Source organism: Colossoma macropomum, unplaced genomic scaffold, assembly GCF_904425465.1.
Source record: "Colossoma macropomum unplaced genomic scaffold, Colossoma_macropomum, whole genome shotgun sequence".
NCBI classification, from domain to species: Eukaryota; Metazoa; Chordata; class Actinopteri; order Characiformes; family Serrasalmidae; genus Colossoma; species Colossoma macropomum.
In genome coordinates this window covers 23,813,999-23,836,550 of record NW_023494784.1, presented here as the reverse complement: position 1 = coordinate 23,836,550, position 22,552 = coordinate 23,813,999, and the positions used below count along the sequence as shown (strand labels likewise).

The 22,552-nt window shown below is 39.5% G+C and overlaps 2 protein-coding genes across 3 annotated transcripts; both read left to right on the top strand.

The window, feature by feature from the left end:
• The first annotated feature begins 3,010 nt into the window (after nucleotides 1–3,010).
• On the top strand, nucleotides 3,011–7,295 carry vtcn1 (V-set domain containing T cell activation inhibitor 1). 2 transcript variants are annotated; one of them, XM_036561334.1, is made up of 5 exons: nucleotides 3,011–3,211; nucleotides 3,412–3,476; nucleotides 3,899–4,258; nucleotides 6,418–6,675; nucleotides 7,003–7,295. In XM_036561334.1, exons 1-5 carry the CDS (start codon nucleotides 3,180–3,182, stop codon nucleotides 7,110–7,112), a joined length of 825 nt encoding a protein of 274 aa, XP_036417227.1. In that variant the 5' UTR covers nucleotides 3,011–3,179; the 3' UTR covers nucleotides 7,113–7,295. The 2 variants fall into 2 exon arrangements, with proteins under 2 accessions (XP_036417227.1, XP_036417281.1); XM_036561388.1 differs by lacking the exon at nucleotides 3,412–3,476 and having other exon boundaries at nucleotides 3,012–3,211.
• A 400-nt stretch (nucleotides 7,296–7,695) lies between these two features.
• On the top strand, nucleotides 7,696–21,241 carry trim45 (tripartite motif containing 45). The gene is made up of 6 exons (XM_036561256.1): nucleotides 7,696–10,030; nucleotides 10,791–11,542; nucleotides 15,443–15,572; nucleotides 17,554–17,668; nucleotides 17,772–17,898; nucleotides 19,904–21,241. Exons 1-6 carry the CDS (start codon nucleotides 9,543–9,545, stop codon nucleotides 20,050–20,052), a joined length of 1,761 nt encoding a protein of 586 aa, XP_036417149.1. The 5' UTR covers nucleotides 7,696–9,542; the 3' UTR covers nucleotides 20,053–21,241.
• Nucleotides 21,242–22,552: the final 1,311 nt, after the last annotated feature.

Below are 22,552 nucleotides of genomic sequence, written 5' to 3'. Positions count from 1 at the left end.
TCATATATTGCACAGCATTTAATCCAATTAAACAGGACTCATTGTGCTCTATTTGTAAGAACCATGCAGTGGTCAGTGTTCTTTAAGTACTGATTATTTCCACAGTATGCTCAGAAAAGTATATTGTTTATCATGGTAACAAAAATGATCATGATAATGATAAAATATCATATTACTCACCTCTAGTATACCTGTTGAATATGGATCACAATATTCTTATGACATATTACCCATATCTATTGTGCACATGTACATGTTGTATGTAACTGTATTGTATGTGTGTGCATTTTAGGTGTAGGCCAGCATGTTATGAGGCAGTGAAGAGGGCAGTGAACTGGGTCTGCTGGGCAGACAGACAGTACCCGTGTGTGTATAGCAGGCTGCATTTGGCTGCGACTGGGAGTCCTGCACACTTGGGAACTCTACAATATTCATTTACATGATTAGAAAATCTTGATTTTTTTAAAGGAATGTATTTTGTACCATTTTATAGCTTATCACCTACTGATTCAACTTATCAAAACTTATCAAATGAAATGGTAGTTTATTAAACAGTCATTACAGCAGTGCTCTGTTCAGTGGTGCCTCACTAACTTACAAGCCTGGATATTTTCTCTGTAACAAGGTGCTTCTTCAACTTTCATGTTAAATGAGACCAGCAAATGCCAGCCATTCACAGCAAACATGCTTCGTTGGTTTCAGCAGTCTGTTGTGTGAAATGAATACCTGCAATGAAAAGTGTTGCATAAACTGTCCAGTACCTAATTTTTGTTTTCCTTTTGCCATGATAGGGGCTGTCCTGTAGAAGTGCTATGTTGTTGCCTCTTGTTGGGCAGAGGAAGAACAAGTGCATCCATGTTGAGCCACCTAAGATCTAAATCCAGGTGTGCAGCATTCATGGCCACACTCAGTGTTGGGTGTGGAGAAATTCAGGAGGACATTTAGTTTATATTTTTTATTTCTTTTTGTTTGTTTTTTTTTATTGCTTCAGTCAGTGACCACGCCTTGAAGTTGCTGCCCCCAGCAGTTCCTCATTCTCAGTCTGTGTATTTATACTCCTTGTCTTTCCCCTGCTTTGTATTTTTGTAGGCCTCTTTCTGTTACTCTGTTTTTGATCTGTTTCGATTTGCTGTATTAATTCTGCCAGTTCATTCTTAGTGTGTCCATTCTTGTCTGCCGCTGCCTCATTAAATGAGATTAAATGAAAACATTTATAGGTGGTGTGTGATGTGGGGAAATACAGAGAGACTTAGTATTTGTTTAATGCGCTTTGATTTTACAGTTTCTGGGATTTAGTTAATGGTTTTATGACATGTCATGTATTTTTGGTATGTCTTTTTTTCAAAGGCTTCCTCTAGATGTGTTTCAGTGGGACTAAATCATGAGCCTGACCTTCTAAATCTGTATTCATTGTCACGTTGCATGATGCAGTCCCTTCTTGAGTTTCACAGAAAGACATTAATATTCTGCTGTAGAAATTCCTGAATGAACTTAGACTACATGGTCATAATTTCCATGAACAACACTTTTGATCAGGGGTTTTCGTATGACAGACTAATGACCGTCAGTGACCTTGAATGAAGTCACTGCAGTGAAAAAGTTTACTGCCTGTTAAATAAGACTGTATTTATATTTCAGTGACATAGATCCAAATTAGACAGAATTTCAAGTGCCATTCAAGCAGAATGCAAATATTTTTTGTAGACACTGTAATGTAGACACTGTGTTCAGAGATTGTCATCCAAGCACTCTAAACTATTATTAGATGTTTCCTGCATTCTAGCAAAATTTCCTCTGATTCTCAAGGTTTTTTCAACACATTTGTTTTGCTCTTTCTTGTGTATTTTTTCTACTCTCTGCAACAAATTCGTCAGAATGTCATACTGATGGTTGTAACAGGTGACACTGAACTTCCGTCTCAGTCCGGAGGAAACACAAAATCCATCTTAAAGATGCTTTGAAGAATGTAGAAGAATGAATTTCTGTAGGCCATCAAGAGGCAGATGGGCCATCTTGGTCAAAGCTCAGTTCAAGAGGAAGAGTGAACCAGCCATGCAACAGCTCTGACTTGTCTTCAGTATGTTACATGTGTGTTAAGATGATCTCTAACAGACTCAGAGAATAAATTCTTACATATTCTGCAGTACTGAAAGGTTCTTTCAGAGTGGCTGCAGAAAGAGAAAACAAATACTCACATCTGGAGTTCCCAGAGATTCCTCTTGGAAACTCCTCAACAGAGTCTTTTTGCTCGTGACACATGATGTCTAACAGTCTAACTCATTCTTGCATTCTTCTTTGTCTGTCATACCTTCCATTCTTAGTAACAATATTCACTTATGCACAAGATTATCACCGCTTAAACACAAATTAGACACATTTGCCATCAAAGTGACTCCATTATTTATAACAAAGTTAAAGTTTCTTAGAATAACATTTTATAAGAAATATCTGCCATATCTGTAGCAATGGTCTCATTTTCCCCCTCCACCAACATTCTTTGCTAATGTGAAATGTCATGCTTCATTCACCCTTCATGCTTCTGCTTTATGCTTCATACATGTAAGTATTGAGTAGAATTTTTAATTTAAGTAATAACAATGTCAGAAAATGATTTTGAAAGAACTATTTTAATGTTATTCTTTTTGTTTTATAGGTTTTATAAAAATCTAATTCACTCTTTGACAGTCTCAATGAACCTGTTGTAGTTTTTCTTTAGTAAATGTGAGTAGTACTACCAAACATATGGCGAAAGGATGGAAGCCGCCTTTGTTTTGAAGTATCTTCACTTTGAGCATTGGTGAGGGCCATTAGCACCTACTAGAACTGTTTTGTGAGGGATATTTTGTCTAGTTTCTAGTTTTCCTAGTTTCTAGTTTTTCTAGTTGCCCTTGAAAAGGTCTCTTTTATCTAGAAAATACACAGCTCAGATCAGCCCTCAGCCATTTCACCTGAGCCTTATCAGTAGTATCAGCATACGCCTCTCAGTGACAATATTGACAAAAGGAGCAGGTGTTACTCCCATGCTTCAGGCTGAGATTAGGAATGGGGCTGGCTTGAGGTCGGCAGACAGGAGTGGACCTACAGTGTAGAACTCCGCTTCATCATACTGTCAGAAATGAAAAACACATGGATCGATTCATCAGTAATGTAGCATGGAATCAGCATCAGATGACTGAAGCATGGCTTCGATTGGACAAATCATCTTTTGGAGGTTACCTTTCTACAGTGGAATACCTGTATTCACTAAACAATGTTTAATCGTGTGTTAGCAGAACCATGGTGGTATATCACCAGGGTAAATCTTTATATGACTGTAGACCTAATAATCATTTTATTTCAAATGTTATTTTAATAGTCATTTGCAGAAAACCACATGTCTGTTATTTTTGCATGTTTTTTTGTCTCTTGCAGCATGATTGTCCTTATATTTGTATGTGCTGGACTCATAATTCTCCTTTTGGCTATTGCATTTTCAGGTTAGCCATGCAGTTCTGAACATATTTGTGTAATTTACTGCTCAGAAGTGTGGTGCGTTGGCTGTAGGGCATATTGTGGATATTGTCAGTGTAATTAGTCCTGTATAATTGGATTTAGTGTAGCACAATATGTGAAATGTTAAATACAAATCATTTGATTCATAGTTTTTGATTATTTTTTTTTTTAATGAAGCACTATTTTGTCTGCTGACATTGTGACATATCATGTATTACTTCCTGAAGCATCATCATATTACATTTTTGCCATATTGCCCACTTCTCTTTGGCTGTTTTTGTGTTTCTATGCATCTTACATTTCTATCAGTAAGTCTGTATTTATGAATTATTGTATTGTTATGCTATTGTTAATGTTGTTATTAATAAATAACTGTATTTTCTGTACATTTGTTTGTGCTTTTAAGCATCCCAGGGGACTGTGGAGACCAGTGCCCCCTTTCCAGTGGGTAACCTAGGAGAGGATGTGGTTCTAGAATGCAGGTTCCTCACCAAAAGTGGAACGGATCGTTCTAGTGATGTGCTCATCACCTGGGAGAAAGAAGGTCTCACTGGGCTGGTTTATCAGTACAAGAACAATGCAGCACAGTTACAGGACCAGAACGCACAGTTCAAAGACAGAGCCCAGCTTTTCACAGACGCCATTGCTGGGGGAAACGCTTCTCTACTCCTGAGGAGTGTGAAGATGACAGATGGTGGCGTGTATTACTGCAATGTGGGTGCTCCTGGAGTCTGGGGCAGAGTGAGGATTAACCTTAGAGTGAGCGGTAAGAAAGTCCAATGTTTTTTATTTTTTACTATATTAGGAATGTAACAATATTCAGCTTGCAATTTGATTTGACTCTTGAAGCTGGTTTTATGATTCAGTATTCTCACAATACTTTGAACAATATTTAAATCAAAGTAAAGGATGATGTTATTGTACAACCTATAACTGAAACTAGAGATGGGATACTAGAGCACTAGCCTGGAGCTGGGAGTGTGACATATGACACTTAACTTGCTGGGTCAAATTGCCCTTGTATTTGATGGTATAATTAATAGAATGCAGCTGATGTCACTCATCCCCATGATACCCCTTTTTCATTTTTCTATCTCAATCTATTCTGTCTTGATGTATTATTACACCCATAAGTTAACACACCCTCTATGGAGAACACATTTAAATATGGCATTTGTCTGCAAATTTATTTGCTTATTTTAACAGGCTGGAAAAAAGAAAACATTAATTGGGCCATGACCTTTGCACAGAACACATTTCATGTTTTAGTTATAAAATAACTTAAGCAATAAGTTAAATTCAGCAAATAAACAGTAACTGTGTATTAATGAAAAAATAATAAATGAAAAAAACTTTTGTTGATCATTTTTTTACATAATATGAAGCTGCTCTTTTTGTGTCAAAATTTCATGAAGAATATACCAACAGAAGTGCACTTACATTGAAAGTTATGAACGTTTTTTTCTCCTGTACAGTTATTTAGAGATATATATAATGCTATAATGATATAGCGGATTAAAAAAGTCTACACACTCCTGTAAAAATGGAAAAGGTTTTTTCACGTGAAAAAAATAATAAAACCAAGATAAATCATGTCAGAACTTTCTCCACCTTTAATGTGACGTGTCTGTGTTCAGATCAACCAATCATCTCATTCAAACTCATGTTAAATAGTAGCTTGTGTACACCTGCAATTAATTAAAGTGACTCTAATTAACACCTAATAAAGTTCAGCTGTTCCTGTAGAATTTTCCTAACACCTTGTTGGTTGCATCCTACTGCCAAAGCCATGGTCCAAAAAAGCTTACAAAGCATGAACCGGAAATCATTGTTGAAAGGTGTTGATCAGGAGAGGGGTTCCAAAATATTTCCAAGGCATTACTTATGGAACTTACCAAGGAGCACAGATAATGACAATCAACAAGTAGATAAAATATGGCAGTGGCATTACCAAGAGCAGGACATCCCTCCATAATTGATGAGAATACAAGGAGAAAGCTGGTCAGGGAGGCTACGAAGAGGTTTATGGCAATATTAAAGTAAAGAAGCTGCAGGAATATCTGGCAAGTACTGGATGCTCCTTGTATGTGACAGTCTCCCATATGGCCATTCCTTGGTCATATTTCCAAAAAGAACAACATGCGCATGCTGAAGCATGGTGGTGGCAGCATCATGCTTTGGGGTTGCTTTTCTTCAGCTGGGACTGGGGCTTTAATCAAGGTGGAGGAAATCACGGATCTGTTAGAAAACTGAAGCATACATGAAAATCAATACATATACTTCACCAAAAGGAGATCAGTCTTTTGGAATGGCCCAGCCAGAGCCCAGACCTGAACTAAAAATCTGTGAGGTGACCTAAAGAGGGCTGTGCATAGGAGTTGCACTTGCAATTTTTTTAATGGATCTAGAATCTATATCACCAAGTCAAGATGTGCCAAACTAAACTAAACCTAATCATGAACCTAAAAAGACTCAATGCTATAATAAAATCAAAATGTGCGTCAACAAAGTACTAGTGCCGTTTTTTACCCTACAATGTTTCTGACTGTTTTAATCTCACACTAAAGGTGGAAAATGTTTTCACATGATTTAACTTGGTTTCCATTTTACATTACAAAAACCTGCCATTTGTGTTTAGAGAAGTGTGTAGGGTTTTTGTATCCGCTGTATGTGTATATATTCACCGACTGGCGACTGGAGAAATCTGGAACCAAGCCTGTGTTCTAACTAGCTTGAAAAATATTAGCAACTTTTGTGCATTTATGTTTATGTGGTGTGGTGTTTTCACAGGCAGAAATATGCTTATTGTCCAAATCATTTTAAACAGTTTGATTAGGTGCCTAAGACTTTTGCACAATACTGTATATACTTTATAATAATAAACCATTAGGCACTGCTGTTAATATCAGTCTTCCCCTTTTGCAGTCTACTCAGCTCCCACAATCACCAAGTCAAACAACAGTCTAAGAGCTGAAGCTCCGAGATGGACGGCCACACCTAGTGTAACCTGGGTAGACCAGAGCGGAAAGCAGTTGAACAGCAGCACACAGTTTACACGGTTTAACAACAGCGGCACTGAAATTGTGCAAGTAGTGAGCGACCTCCCAGGACCCCTGACAGCTGCAGTGATCTACACCTGTTTCATCGAGGACCGTCTCATCAAATCAGTCTCTGAAGTAACAGGTATGTGTGAAATGCATGTTTGTGACTATAGCTCTATCAACATTAACACAAATATACAGGCAAAACAAATAAAAAACTAGAGCTCACCCACAGTGAAAACATTTACACAAGCCATTTCACAACTGATGACACCCACTTGTCCTTATCCAGTGATACTACGGCAACTACAGCAACTGTGACATAAACAAAGTAATGTGTCAAGACTGTCGGCCTGTGTGAAAGAGTGATCTGAGAACACGATTTAAAAGTAAAACAGAACAAATTTCTTACCTATGAAGTTTATTAAAAAAGGTTTAACTGAAGTCCTGTTCTTCTGTTACTCTTCAGGTGATGGAGATTTGAAAAGTTCATACTTTGTCACCAGTTCATCACCGAAGATGCCGCCACTGCAATTAGTTTGCACAACTCCCCTCCTTCTCTACATGCTGGCATGGTGAGGTTATTGGAGAGCATGATGGATATTGTGTACCATCCACAGGGACTGCTCTATGAAACTGTGGTAAAAGTGCATTTATTGCTTTTTAACCTGTTGATTATCTTGGCTTGGCGTCAGTGATGATGGACAATTTTTGCAGACTGCTTTCTAAGATGATCATAAATAAATGTCAATAATGCTGATACACTCTGTCTTTGTTTCACTTCTTCACGATTTGTGTCTCAAATTAAGCTCTAGGTCCTCTGACGTCATTTTGGCTGGCTTTACATGGTGAAACATTCGTGCAACTTAATTTCTGTGAAATTTAATTTCTGGGCAGCTTGACAGTTACACAAAGCAATTAAATAACAATCACAGCTGCTTATTATATTTAATTACTATTATATTATCATTTTTCTATAAAGCCATGCATGTGGTGTTATTTACATATTTGCAGTATTTTTACAGCCTTTGTATAATAATCATTTTTCCAGCTGTCACTGCCATTCTTGTCTACATCTGTATATCTGTCTTTTAGCTACCTATGATTTTCTACTATATATTTGCCTTTAAAACTGTTCTGTGTATGAAAAAAGGCCTTCGTTTTCTGGGTGTTGAGAGGGAAAATCAAATAAAGTCCAAATACAACAGAAACACAAAAAGTGAAGACAAAAACACTGTAGCTACACTCCCAAAGCTTTTTTTTTGTCAGAGAAAAGTGCTGCAAACGCTCAGCATAGTGTCAGTGTAGATAGCTTCAGTGTTGCCATTACTCATGACTTCTATGTTACTCTGTATTGAAAAAGTATCTCACTATATGGGCAGATAATTGTGCCTGATTTAAGGATTATTTCTTGAAACAAAAGAAAAAAGTCTAGAGATAAGTTCAATAGTCTTATAATATTTGTAGCACAATGTCAAAATGAGAAATATTAGATATGTCGACTTGATTTCACGATTTCACTTTCCAAGATATGATTTGTTGCACTGTAAACTGCCACTCAGGAGGTCTCTACTAATTTAAAAATGTGCATCTAGGGTCCCATCGTCCAGAGCCCCAGAATCACTAACACTGAATCTCAAACGGCTCCCTACTCCCTATGTAGTGTACTATGTAGGCCAATATATAGCAGATTCTACACCTAAATAGTGCTTTACATGTCCAGTATAAAGCTAATTATATTCAGCCATAAGCTGTATGACTCCCTGTCTGACATATATTGCATTTCAGTGTAGAAGCCATAGCTTCATTACCTCTGAAGTACACTATATAGGGAGTAGTGATGCAAATTGAGATTTAGCCTAAATCCATCCTTGTTAAAGGCTACTGAGTGCTGATTGATTGGCGATCTGATCTGCTCATCAGCTGAGTAAAACTTACTGACATGTACATAAAGCACTGTTGCAAAATAACAGCATTTCAACATTTTGAGCTATTCTGTGTTGAGACAATGAGTGCATTTGTCTGTAATAAATGGACTGACCATTAACACTTGCAGGTGTACACAAAAGCTCCACAGCTCCCCGTTGATTTCGCTCTTTTTTGACCACCTTCTGTCGTATCCACTCATAGGAGATTACACTGAGTGATGTTTCTCCTCACTAGAAAGTTGCATCCGAAGTGGCTCAGAAATAGTCAGCCGTCAGCCATGTTGTAGTGCTGCTTGATAAATCTTTCGGCCATTTCATCATCATTCTCCAGATAGTTCACTAGGCCTACCGCAAACGCTGTGTAGTGAATTTTAAACGAGTTAACAAGTGAACATGTGTAAAATGAACGATGCCCAATTTACAGTGACAGTACGTTCACAGCTACCTGAAGTGATCTAACAGCTTGGAAATAGGTGCTAATATATTACTTCAAAATTTACGCAGTACTTTACAAACGTGCTAGTGATAAATTACACGTGCTCATGAATTTTGGACTCCTTTGTAATTCGGCCGCCATTAAAAAATCTGACCACATTTTTTTGTCCACATATTCTGACGTGCACTGTGAGATGACCTGCCTTAGTCGATCTAGACGTTCTACTGGGCTGAATCCAGTTAGTTTACTGTAGGGAAAATGAGTCGATGTGGGCCCGGTCTTTCTGTCCAGTAGATGGAGACACTGCTGCTGTCTGCACTGAGTGTGCACTCTCGTCACGCTCCTCGGATAGTAGTTGAAGCCCCGCCCACACACGCGTCCGCGCTCTCTGATTGGACCGAAACAAACGTTCTCAAGAGTCACCGAACTTTGTTCGAGGGAGAACCGTGTGAGATTTTAATGACAGCTGTTTACATTACGATCATTTTAAAAACTAAGTTCTTTTAACAAAAGAAAAACATCTGATTCCTCGACTCTGCTTGCTGGGGTCTTCTTCAGGGTTCTGCTAGTTTTCTCCTTTGTCATTTGGAGCCACACTGGCGAAAGTGTTACACACCGGACAGCGTTAACGTTACTAAGGTTACGATGTCGCTCCGTGAGGAAAAGCCAGTTTACGAGCACAAGAGCGAGTCTGAGATTAAGACCAAAAACGCGGTTAAAGGGAACGGGAATGGTCGTAACTCCAGAGCCGTGTGTAGGGTATGTGACCGGATGTTTAGGGAGCCTAAAATCCTCCCTTGCTTGCACACGTTCTGCGCCGACTGTATCCGGCAGATCGAGCCGTTCTCGGCGCTGGGAGCCGAAGGTAAGAGACCGTGGCCTGGCGATGAGGGGCGGGGGCGCAGTCCGCTCCCTCTAACGGTGCTGTGTCCCGAGTGCGATTCCGAGGTGGACCTGCCCTCATCGGGCGTGGATGGGCTAACCACTGACCACCTTGCCCTGGACGAGGTGTTCATGGAGACCCTCTTGTTGGAGAAGAGCGTGTTGTGTGACTTGTGCAGTGACAGTGATGCAGGAAAGCGGTGTGAAGTGTGCTGTGTTAACCTCTGCGACTTCTGTAGCCAAGCGCACAGGTCAGTATGGGCAGATTATTTCTTAATGTACTCATTATTTGTGCTTTCATTATCATTTGATTTCAGTCTGATGTGTCCCAGATCTTTTAACTCATCATTTCTTAAAACAAGTAAAAAGAGTTCAGAGATAAATTCAGTAATCTTTTTAATATTCTTACCATCAGAATGAGAAATATTAGATATGTCTATTTGATTTAAGATTAATTAAATCTAAATTGCAGTGTGTCCAAAAGTTTGTAGACACCTGCTCTTCCAAGCTTTCTTCTAAAACCTGGAGTATAGCAGTCCCACTGCTCCACAGAACAAGGCTGGGGGGTTATACTCCTCTAATCGATGCTTGGCATTGTGCCTTAGGCTCATTTGGATGTTCCCTGAATACAAGTTGGCTTGTTTGTTTATTACCTTCCAAACAAAAGTTGTTGTTTATTAATTTGTTGCAACCACCAACAATAACAATCAGATTTACAAACTATGATTATAACAAAACAAATGATTATAGAAATGTCCCAAGACTGTAAGAACTGTATTTAGTTATGTCACTAAACATGGAAATAAAATCTTAAATGAACAACAACCTGAAATAAAAAACAAACAAAATTTTAGTCTAGTACCCTTGGAGACCCCTGCCACCTAGAGACCCTTTGTAGTCCAATCTGCTACCGCCCTTGCTGTGGCTCTCTTGGAATTTGGCAAGGAATATGACACTCTTGCCATATAGCATTGAAGTTGTCCATAATTGACGCATTGCTCTTCTCTGCAGGAGGCAGAAGAGGACGTCCAGTCACTCTATCCATTGCTTAGAAGAGCTGAAGTCTCGGGGTCATCTCTACCGGCCTGTCCTTTGTACTTTGCACCCAGGACAGGAGCTGCGTCTTTTCTGTGAGTCCTGTGACCTCGCTGTGTGCCTGGAGTGTGCTGCTGCATTTCACCGGGACCACCAGTGCAGCCCTACTCATGACGTCATTTACCAACATGGTGATCGTATCCGGGAGTTGGTTTCTGGGAGCCTGCAGCCTCGTCTCGGCCGTCTGGAGGAGGCACTGAGGCGTGTGGAGATATCCCAGGAAGCCTTAAAGACTCGAACAGAGGCACTGGCAGGTGAGATCCGGGCCTTTGCCAGGAGCTATGCCAGCGCGGTGGAGGCCCACTGCTGTTCTCTGCTGCAGACTCTGGAGGAGGTGAGGGTGCAGCGGCACAACCAGCTTAATCTGCAGAGTGTCCAGCTGCAGCAGGCGCTGTCTGACGCCCGCGGAGGCGTGGAGTTTGCTGAGCGCTTGCTCACATGTGGCTCAGAAGCAGAGATCCTCAATGCTAAAGGAGTTACCATGAGAAGGTTAATGAGCTTGCTGGAGTGCGGCTATGATCCACACCCAGCCACGGTCAGCCATGACATCGGTAGCAGTATGTACTTTTTACCTCAGGAAAGTGCTGGGCAGGTGGATGGATTCCCTGTGCTGGGAGTCCTGCATGCCAAGACCGTAGATCCCTCCAAATGCATCATCGAGGGAGAAGGTGAGGACAAAGCTTAATGAGGCATATAAGCAGTAGTTTAACTTTAAAGCAAAGTAGATTCTTTTGCCCTGTCACAATGCACGTGGCAAACATTGGTGCATATTTCAGCAGTAGGAGTTACACCAGTAAGCTTTGTCATTCAGCTGAAAGAGATTGCGGGGTTGTGGAGGGGTGAAGTTATTGAAAAGTCATTCAGAGAGGTTTGATGAGATGGTTTATTGTAGAGAAATTGACCACCTCTGACTTCTTTGCATTGGTGGTCATGGGAACCAGGAGAAGCGATGTCTGTAGTGCAAATATAGACATTTTTATTACTTACTATCCAAACTGCCAGTGATCCTACAGGTCTCTTTTAAATGTTTATATTTAATGTTGATCATGGTGAAATAGTGCTAAATCAGAAAAAATATATTTTCTTAGGGGACTATTTTACTTTACAACACATCGCATATACCCATACGCCATGAATGGCTTTTTAGAAAATACCTTTTAGGCCAAAATCATGTCTCAGAACCATAGAATCATAAAATAATATCTCAGGCTTCAGACAGTGTATTTATAATCACTTCATGTAATATTTGTATATTATATAAATAAATATATAATACTCATTATTAGGGGTGCAGGAAAAACTCGATTCTTAGATGCATCGCGATGCGGACGTGAACGATTCTGAATCGATTCATAAATGTCAAAAATCGATTTTCTAAATATTTAATTTATAACGTAATGTTGACGGAACGCAAAAGGCGGAACTGGAAGTGGGTAAATGCAGCGCCCGGACAGTCTGTGGCGGCACATAACATAGGTTGAGTGAGAAATCCAACCGGCTCCGTCTGCATTAAAAGCCAGGTCAGGTCAGGAGTCACAACACAAATGATAAGAAGAGCCATTTTGTCCTTTCAACAAAGTCAAACCACCTCGGGAGCCACACCATTTAATGCCCAGTATGTCTTAGTATGTATTAATGTCCTAGTATGGGCTAAAATATAAACGAGAGCGCAGACTTAACCTAGTTAGCTACTTCGCTCTGCTTTAAGCTTTAGCTACAGCCGCTTTCCTCCCATCTCCGCCAGAAAACCTTTCTTCAAAACTAGGAGTTTCTTGTAAAATGTCTCAGCATCCGGCTGTTTTACGAGGCTGAAGTCGCTTCTCATTCGCCAGCTTCTCGTTCTAATTTTCCCGTTCCACCTTAAATTCTGCCTTAGGCGCCGAATGTAACTGCTGCACCATTTAAGGTGGAACGGGAAATTCGAAAGAGAAGCGACTTCATTTTCGCAACTTTTTAGAGAAATGCAGTCTCTGACCTGCTGTCTGCTGTCTGTTCTCAGTAGTTGAGAACCAGGGCTTTTGCGCTATGCTGCACACTTTATTTAAATATTGTTATAACTGAAAGCCATATCGCAGTGTGTCAATATTATGATTTGCTGATCTAGACGCACTACAAATATGCCTGTGTATTTTATGCTTTTCTATGGAAATTATCAACAAAAACTTGGGATGATTAGTTCAGCTGAGTACTGATATAAGACTCAGCAACCAGGCCAGGGGCTGAGCTCTATTCCTGTAGCACTAGTTAAAATCCAGTCAATGTAGACCACTGAAGACCACTTGTTCAGAATAGACTGATACAGTGACCTCTAGAGAGCTTGCACAGGGCGCTGCAGCTGCAGCAGGCACAGATGTTATTAGTACTAGAGAGCCATATTCATGAGAACGAAACGTCTTCAGCTGAATTTCTAAGTAATAGTGTGTTTGAACATCCTGCTTCCCAAGGCACTGGAAACACACACACATGGACTCACACGCCTGAGGGAATGGAATGTAGGGAACACTAGTAGATGACATTCCTGGTTCCCATGGCAACTTTTCAGTTGCTGGTGTCAGTCCTGGTTAACTTTGCTGTGTCCCAGCATGCCTTGTAGAGGTTCAGTCACCAACCAGATCATTAACATGAAGCTGTGAGGTGTGAAAAGCAAATACATGTGGCACTAACTGGAATCATGGTTTTATGGAAAGAGGCCCTGAGGCCAAATTTTAGATGTATTTGGTCGTTTTATTTGCCAAGTGGGTAGTTTTCAAGTATGTTTGGATTAAAACCTCATACTATGACAGAGAGAGAGCACAAAGAGGAGCATTATCAGAGCACTCAATATAGTGTAATGCTTACATGAACACTGCTTTAGAAACTCTGGTGGAGTGAGGTAATCTTCACAGCAGTTTAGGTCTGCTAAAAAACCTACAGTAGTTGGCATCAAGAAGTCCTTTTACTTTTGAAACTTAGAATTGGTAATATTTAAAGTTTTTAAGTGTGTGTTGATGGTATTACTGGATGTGAGAGGAGCATTTGAAACTCCTTTTTTCAACAGCTTGTTGCTACATATTGCACCTACATTATAGTTTTATGGGCTGACTGTTATGCAGTTTGAAATATGGTAGAGTAAGTACTGGCTTTCCAGACTAGTTTTGGGCACCGTTGCAGTGCCTAGGGTGATTGGCAATTGCTTAGGCTTAAAAAAATGGCCCTAAAATTTGACTTTATTTACTTCTGTCTCCAGCAAGCCTCTCACATTGAGAAGCACTTACATGGCTAGTGTCAGTAATATAATAATGCTGGCAGCAAAAACATGAGCGAAATCTAGAATATGTTTCTTATTTATTATTTTATTATTTGGCCTATTTTGGACATTCCACTCAGGCAGATGTTTTTTCAGCTTTAGTTCTTCATGGTTGTGGTAATTTTTGTCCACTTTGATTTGGTGCTTGTGGTCTGTTAAGTAACATAGAAAATGTTAAATGTAGTCATAAGCCTGTCCGTTAAACCTCTGCATAGTTTAAACATTGAGATGCAAACAAAGTCATTCAGAGTGGTTTGATGTGAGATGGCTCTTTGTAGAGAAACTTACAGGCTCTGATCTCTTTACAGTGGTGATGACAGGAACCAGGGGTCTTGATGTCTATAGTGCAAATATAGTAATTTATTTACCATTGAAAAGACAAGTGAACCTACATGTGTCTTAAAACAGTAGTAAACCTGGAAAAAAGAAGTTTTATTTTTAGTGTTTTGCCTTAGAACACTGCATGTACCTCTCCACCATGAATGCATTAAAAACAATGTTTCAGGCTTTAGGCTATGTGCTGATAAAATTTCATGTAATAATTTTCTGTGTACTAGCTTTTAGATGCATTCTCTCCTCAGATGTCTGGTTCCTATTACCACCACTGTGAACATTTCAGACTCAGTAAGGTTTTCTAGAACAATGAATGACTTTGTTTACAAGTTTAGTGATATAATGGTTTAATGATTTGAAAAAGTTGGCAGAATTCCCCTTTTTAACAGCAAAACCTTCATCATTTTCACCAAACCATAACTGTTTAAGTGTATTAGTTCTTTGTTGTTTTGGTTGAAGAGAGATGTTTAATGAGAGGAGATGCTGATGTTATGTTTATGTACTTGACTTGATCCTTTGTACATGTTTAGTATGTGGTAATCCATTGTGCCAGGAGACCACAGTGTCAGATTTAAGTTGCAGGTCAGGCTGAGTGTCTGAATCTGAGGGCTGCTACAGCTATAAAGGAGGGATTTGTCACCAACAGCTGCAGCTGTAATTAAGACAGAGCCCAAAGCCATCCTCCCGTTTAGTTTCAACTGAGAAAAATAAAAGGAAGTAGAAATGTTAGAAATTACAGAGAATGTCCATTTATTAAATCAGTTCAATATATTAATGCTAATGTGTTTTGTGCTTTTACGGTTTATTACAGTCATCACACAGAAGTTATAAAAACCTTTTGAGTCCCAGCTTGTCTCTAAAAGTGTCTCCTGCAGCAGTAAAGTCTGGCCTGAGTCGGCCCCCAGCTGGCTGATCCTGTGTGATCAGCTCTGCCCTTTGTAACCCGCAGGTGTCCAGCAGGGTGTGGAGGACCAGCGGGGCGAGTTCACACTGGTCTGCAAAGACTCTGCAGGAGAGCCGATGGGTAAAGGAGGAGACCCTGTGCTAGTCAGCATAGTCCACAAGGACAGGAAAGACTGGTAAGTGTGACCCCCTGCTGGGAGATAGTCACTTCCACTCCTGTAAAGTGTTTGTGTGTTCGCACAGCTGTATGTAGTGAGCGATGATAAATCCTATACTGCTCTGCTCATGCACGGCCAGTCTATTTTACATACACAAATACACCCACAATGGCTTTATATGGTTAACAACTTCACCTCAAATGTTTCAGTAGCCTATGAAGCACATGAGAAGTTGAACTGTTTCATGTAAAAATTGTTTATGTAAAAGTACAATTGTCCATTCTAACATTTCCATTCTAAATTTGACCATTTAATAAATACGTTTCCATTTGTAAGACTTCAATTCGAGCATGCAATAATGGTTTAATAATCATTATTTTATCATTTTAATTTTATCATTTTATTATTCAAGTATTACCTGTTAAAACTGAATTCATAGCAGTAACACAATTACATTCATAAAAATGTGCATATCATCACTGTCGGAACAAAAACTTGTATCTCCAAAAAGGTAACTTTACAAGAGAAGGAAAAAACCGTATTGACTTTTGATCAAAGTTAGTGGAGAAATTATTTGTTCCAAGTATTTTTGGACCATTTCTGTTGGTTCCTTCATTATGAGCTTTTGTCACAGCGTAAAGGGCAGCTGGTGATTTAAAAAAAAATTAAAACTACAAAGATGGAGATACAAAGTTTTGTCATGACAGCAACAGTATGCAAGCATTATGCACAGAACTGTGCATACACATGGTTGATAAATGAGACTCTTGGGTTTTGCAGTCACTGATAAGTATTACACTGGCCAATCAGTCACATGAACAGGCCAGTTAACTGCCAGTGATTACAGAATGCAGGACTGGAAACTGGAGTCAAGGTCTGGATTCATTTAATCAAGCCTTCAGGAGCAAAACAAATAATCAGTTAGTTGTGCGCTATTGCTGTAGATATTCAGCCTTTTGTTCTGTGTTTACATTTTACTGTTACTTTTTTTTTTACATGGTTAGTGTTTCTTCCCAACCTTTACTGAGTGGCATTCCAGTCTGGCCTATAATGTATGTGGCCAGTGTCAGTAGCACAATGGTGTAATAGTAGCAGAACCTTGCCACGAGCTAGATGTGTCTTGGAGCGACGTGGAACTATAAAGTATCTTGGAATACTTGCCTGGTTGTAGGTTTCATAGATGTCTATTCTATTCTGAACATAGATCAGTCTATTGTCTGTGCAGGCACAGCTCTGTGTGGTTTGTGTCTGTCTTTTTCCAAGAAATCATGTGCACCCAGTGTTCTGATGACCCTAGAGTCAGAGAGACAGAGAGGACTACTGAGTGACAATCCAGGTTATTACAGAAAGCTTTTTTTCAGCAGCCAGCCTAGGCGTATGGATTATATAAGCACATCTGTTCAGCGGGCCTTGAAAAGATTCACAGTGACACACTCAATGAACTGAAATCTTCGTCTAGGTAGCTATTTTGCTGCCCCCAACATGTTTTACTACAATGGCTCCCAAAAGCAGTCCTGCGCTGTATCCGACACTGCCCTATTCAGTATATATTCAGTGGTGTCCCAAAACAGAAGCAGAAGATCCAGTTCACTCAAACAATCCCACAATGCACTGCAATGAGTAGTGTACAACCGATGTGCCAAAAATGTTCAAATTGCAAGACCTGCAATATTAATTATATCTTACATTAATCAATGTTGTCTTAGCAAATTTTAAGGCAGAAATGTAACCTAATGATGCAAAAGTTAAGCATTATTTTAGCTTTATTTTAGCTTTTACTGTTTAAATTTACCCCCTGCCATGTCTTTATTGTCTTTGTTTCTTTTCAGGAGTTTAACGTCTTTATTAAGGGGGACTAGGCCATCCCAGACTCCTTTGTAATTCATACCTCGGTGTTAGATCACTGTGCCTGTGTTTGGGTTTATTACTGTGTTTAAACGTGTATTGTCACTACAAATGTTACACCACACCTCATTGTGTTGCCTTTCGTGCCTTACAGCATAGTGGAGACGACTGTGGTGGATAACGGTGATGGTTCATATGCTGTCTCCTACACTCCGGTGGAGCCTGGCTCCTACTCTGTGTGGGTGTGTGTGAAAGCGCAGCATGTCAAGGTAGGTTGGTTTTATGAAGCGCTGTGTCTGTGAGATTCCACTACCTGTCTTACAGCTCAGAGGTGGGAAGATATTAGGATTGATGTGCTGGTGTTCTCTGTAGGGCTCACCTTTTGTGTTAATGGTGAAGAGAAAGTTCCGGCACCATCGTGGCATCTTCCACTGCTGCTCCTTCTGCTCCAGTGGTGGCGCTAAAGAGGCACGCTGTGGCTGCACAGGAACCATGCCAGGTACAGCCTTTTTCCTTCCACCATGAGCTGCGTATGGTTGTTAGACTTGACTACACAAGGGTTAGCAGTTTTAGCATGTTATAATATGAGAAAATATTGTCAAGAAGAAATCTGATCACTATTAAAATAAGATTTGATTGTGATTATTTGATTACAGTTATGCTTAAAAGTTAAATGGAAAACATTCATGTGTGCTAGAGTGATGACCAGCGAATGTGCACCTGCTTCAAGGGCAATAATTGCCAATTTATCAAATAGTATTAAACACTATTGAAATGTAATGTTTTATTCTCTTTTACTGTTGTTGACCAAGGACTGCTGTCATGTGTGATAGATAATCCCAATTTTGGGAAACTGACCCAAAGTGTGTAAATGCTTACAAAATTGCTTACAAAAGTACAATATATACATTAAAATGTGTCTTAAGGGTGACTCCATAGTTGGGGTGCCATTTAGCTCTTTTTTTGTCATTTTTCATGATTGCATTTAACCATTCTAAAATGTTATCCCATCTCAGGAACAATCGTTCATTTTTACAAGGTTTCTTTGCTGATAGTTCCTAAAATGCATAAAAGATGAGTTTTTTTATAGTATTTAATTAGCAAATACAAAAAATGTGGCTAACTATCATCCATGCCAATGGCCTGAGGACATTAAGGACATTCTAATGACTTACTTAAAATGATATAATTTGAGTAACACAATTGTACTTTCCAAATGATATTGTCAGTCAGTATTACAATATCGTTGAAAGTAAAGTAAAAGAACGAGAGAACTCTTTTCTTCCTCCCATTATCTTCATGAAATGTGGTCAGTACAAATTGCTGCTGAAAGGTTTTATTAATGTTTTAAGTTTTATTTATATGAAACATGTACATAGGTTGTTGTGAAGGACACGTTACATACATATTTGTAACTGTAATATGAGTGGCACAAATGGCCCCCCATTTGTGGAATCACCCTTAATATTGTACACACTTGCCTTATGTGTATTGCTGTACATTTCATTTCTGTGCACTACTACAGTGGGGCAAAAAAGTATTTAGTCAGCCACTGATTGTGCAAGTTCTCCTACTTAGAAAGATGCGAGAGGTCTGTAATTTTCATCATAGGTACACTTCAACTATGAGAGACAAAATGAGAAAAAAAATGAGTTGCATCCCAAGAACACCATACCTACTGTGAAGCATGGGGGTGGAAACATCATGCTTTGGGGCTGTTTTTCTGCAAAGGGGACAGGACGACTGATCCGTGTTAAGGGAAGAATGAACGGGGCCATGTATCGTGAGATTTTAAGCCAAAACCTCTTTCCATCAGTAAGAGCATTGAAGATGGAACGTGGCTGGGTCTTCCAGCATGACAATGATCCCAAACACACCGCTCGGGCAACGAAGGAGTGGCTCTGTAAAAAGCATTTCAAGGTCCTGGAGTGGCCTAGCCAGTCTCCAGACCTCAACCCCATAGAAAATTTGTGGAGGGAGTTGAAAGTCCGTGTTGCCCAGCGACAGCCCCAAAACATCACTGCTCTAGAGGAGATCTGCATGGAGGAATGGGCCAAAATACCAGCTACAGTATGTGCAAACCTGGTGAAGACTTACAGGAAACGTTTGACCTCTGTCATTGCCAACAAAGGTTATGTTACAAAGTATTGAGTTGAATTTTTGAACTTTTGTTATTGACCAAATAAATTTTCCACCATAATTTACAAATAAATTCTTTAAAAATCCTACAAAGTGATTTCCTGGATTTTTTTTTCTCATTTTGTCTCTCATAGTTGAAGTGTACCTATGATGAAAATTACAGACCTCTCGCATCTTTCTAAGTAGGAGAACTTGCACAATCAGTGGCTGACTAAATACATTTTTTGCCCCACTGTATAGTATTTTAAATGCATATCTAGTTATGATAAACACTGTATATGTTCAGTTCCACACAAAAAACAAGCATCTGTGTGTCTGTAAGCATGAGCAGTCATGTTCTGCTGTTGTTTGTTGTGTTTGTTCAGGAGGGTTCCAGGGCTGTGGACATGGCCATAAAGGTCATCCAGGGAAGCCACACTGGTCGTGCTGTGGAAATGTAGTGGAGGGGTCTGAGTGTGTGCGCAGCCTTGGGCCAGGGACTCTCCGTGGTCATGTCAGAACTGTGGAGCTTTGAATGAACACCCACACCTGGAGGAAAAGACAACTGTTGTTATGTGTACATGGTACCAGTTTTACAAACATGCCTTACAAACATGTCCCCATTTTTAATATCTTATTTCTTAGTATCACCAGCTGACTGTATCAGTCTGTCATATATTGTTTCTAGACAACAAATTACCACTTGCTGCTTATCATGTGAAGCTGGATTATTCACTAAAACCAACAGTTTCAGGTGAAGCACATCTTACCTTATCTAATTAAATGGCTTAAAGCCTTGTAAGTCTCTAGAGACAATCAACAGGTAACTCAACCAAAGTATTTAAAGGGCATATAATATAGAAAACAGACATTTCTTCACTTTTTTAAGTAGAAGAGTTTGATGTTGTATATAAACATTGTTAAAGTTTCAAAGCGTACTATTCACTCCTGTCCTTTTGTAGAAACTAAACTGCAAAAATAGGCTGTTACGAAATTACTGTTTTTGTAATGTCACAAACAACACATTTACATATACGTGCCTATTCAGGCTATAGTTTAGCCCTGCCAGTTCACACTGAGGTTATTAGGAGTGCTACAGCCCGGACTGCTTTTTGATTGAAGCACAATACTGGGCAGTTGATCATGATGAGGTTATTTACATATATCAGTCTTAAACGCACAGTAACAAAAACAGCTTCTTTAATTAGAGGCTGGAAAATGGTCATGCAGATCTGAATTACACATTTTTGGTACATAAGCCACACGTCTCATAAGTGGACCTCAGGGAAAAAATACAATTAAAATGTAGGATAAAGGTGCTAAATATGAACATGTACTAAACAACACGATTAAGTGTTCCCAAACCAGCTGTATAACTATAGCAAGACTTTAGCAGGACTGCTTTCTAGAATGACTGTGTATATATACACTTCCGTATTTTAATACTCACTCAGTAGTAGAGTGCTTTTTACAATGCATTTCTCTGTATGAGCATGTACTCTTGAGAATTACCCCAATATATAATATAATAGCATCAGATCATCAGATATATTGTCTTAAGTGTGTGCATGTGATTCGTGTACCAAAGACTGCCAATTCTATAGAGGTGCCTTAAAATTATAATTCCTAAAATCTTTAAGAACTTGTAGTTTTGAATGCCAGTTTCTATAGTTTCTCTGTATTTCAAATAAAGAAATGGACTTCTTAGTGAGTAGCTGTCTGGAGTCTCTTTTACTCTTTATCATGAAACGTTTGCAGGTCAGATAGTCTCAGTTGTTGTTCTTTCCACTTTATTATAAATCTATTCAGAGGAAATGAAAGGTAAATGAAAATACAGAACAATAGTTAGTTGGAAAGACTTAATAAGCTTAATATCACAAGAACAAATAAAGATAATGTCCCTCATTCTCTAATTATCTTTGAGGGTGAGGCTAATTTGTTTGACCTGTCTAATCAAAATAAGCTAATTTAAAGCCTGGTAACATTTAGGACAGTATTTATTTATTATGCTTCATCCATCCATCCATCATCTAAACCGCTTATCCTTCTGGGTCGTGGTGGGGCGCTGGAGCCCATCCCAGCTGTCATTGGGCGGAAGGCAGGATACACCCTGGGCAGGACACCAGTCCATCGCAGGGCAGACAGACATACATACACATTCACACACACACTCACACCTAAGGGCAATTTAGCACATCCAATTGGCCTGACTGCATGTTTTTGGACTGTGGGAGGAAACCCACGCAGACACGGGGAAAACATGCAAACTCCACACAGAAATGACCCTGGTCACCCGGCCGGGAATCAAACCCAGGCCCTTCTTGCTGTGAGGCAACAGCGCTACCCACTGCGCCACCGTGCCGCCCTATTACGCTTCATTTTCTATTTAATAATTTGCACTAAAACACTGGCGAATATGCCAAATGAGGCGTAAGTACTTAATCTTTAAATACATTGTTCCTCTTGATTTCCAGGATAAACCAGGAAGAGGCATGTAAGATCTGAATATTATGCACAGATTTCCCATCACTGGTCCTTGAGGCTGGTCCCCTGTTCTCTTACTGTTTAGCCTGCTCTCACCCTAACCTTCAACTCAAGAATGATTGTTAATGAGTTGATTAGTTAGATCAGGTGTGTTTGAGCAGGGAAAATACTAAATGTGCATGGCAGGGGGCCTCCAGGACCAGGGCTTTCATTTATAAAATATTTCTATGGACAGATTTGATCAAATGTGAAAATTCAAATTTCAGTAGTTATTTACAAAATGTGAATTTAACATGGAAATGTGTGTAGATGAGCACCAGTTTCCAACTTGACATATGAACAGCAGTTTGAGTGTGCTATAGGAGTACACGATTTGTGTTTTTGGAATTCAGTCATAAGCAATTGCTGAGAACTGATCTTAAGAACAAGTTTAGAATTCATTTCAAGTATGTTTATGAATGAGGAGCTATTAGTTAGCCAGTTTTCTAAGCAACACTAGATGGCAGTGATGCACTATGGCTCAGTTACACTGCATTAAAATAAGGATCTGA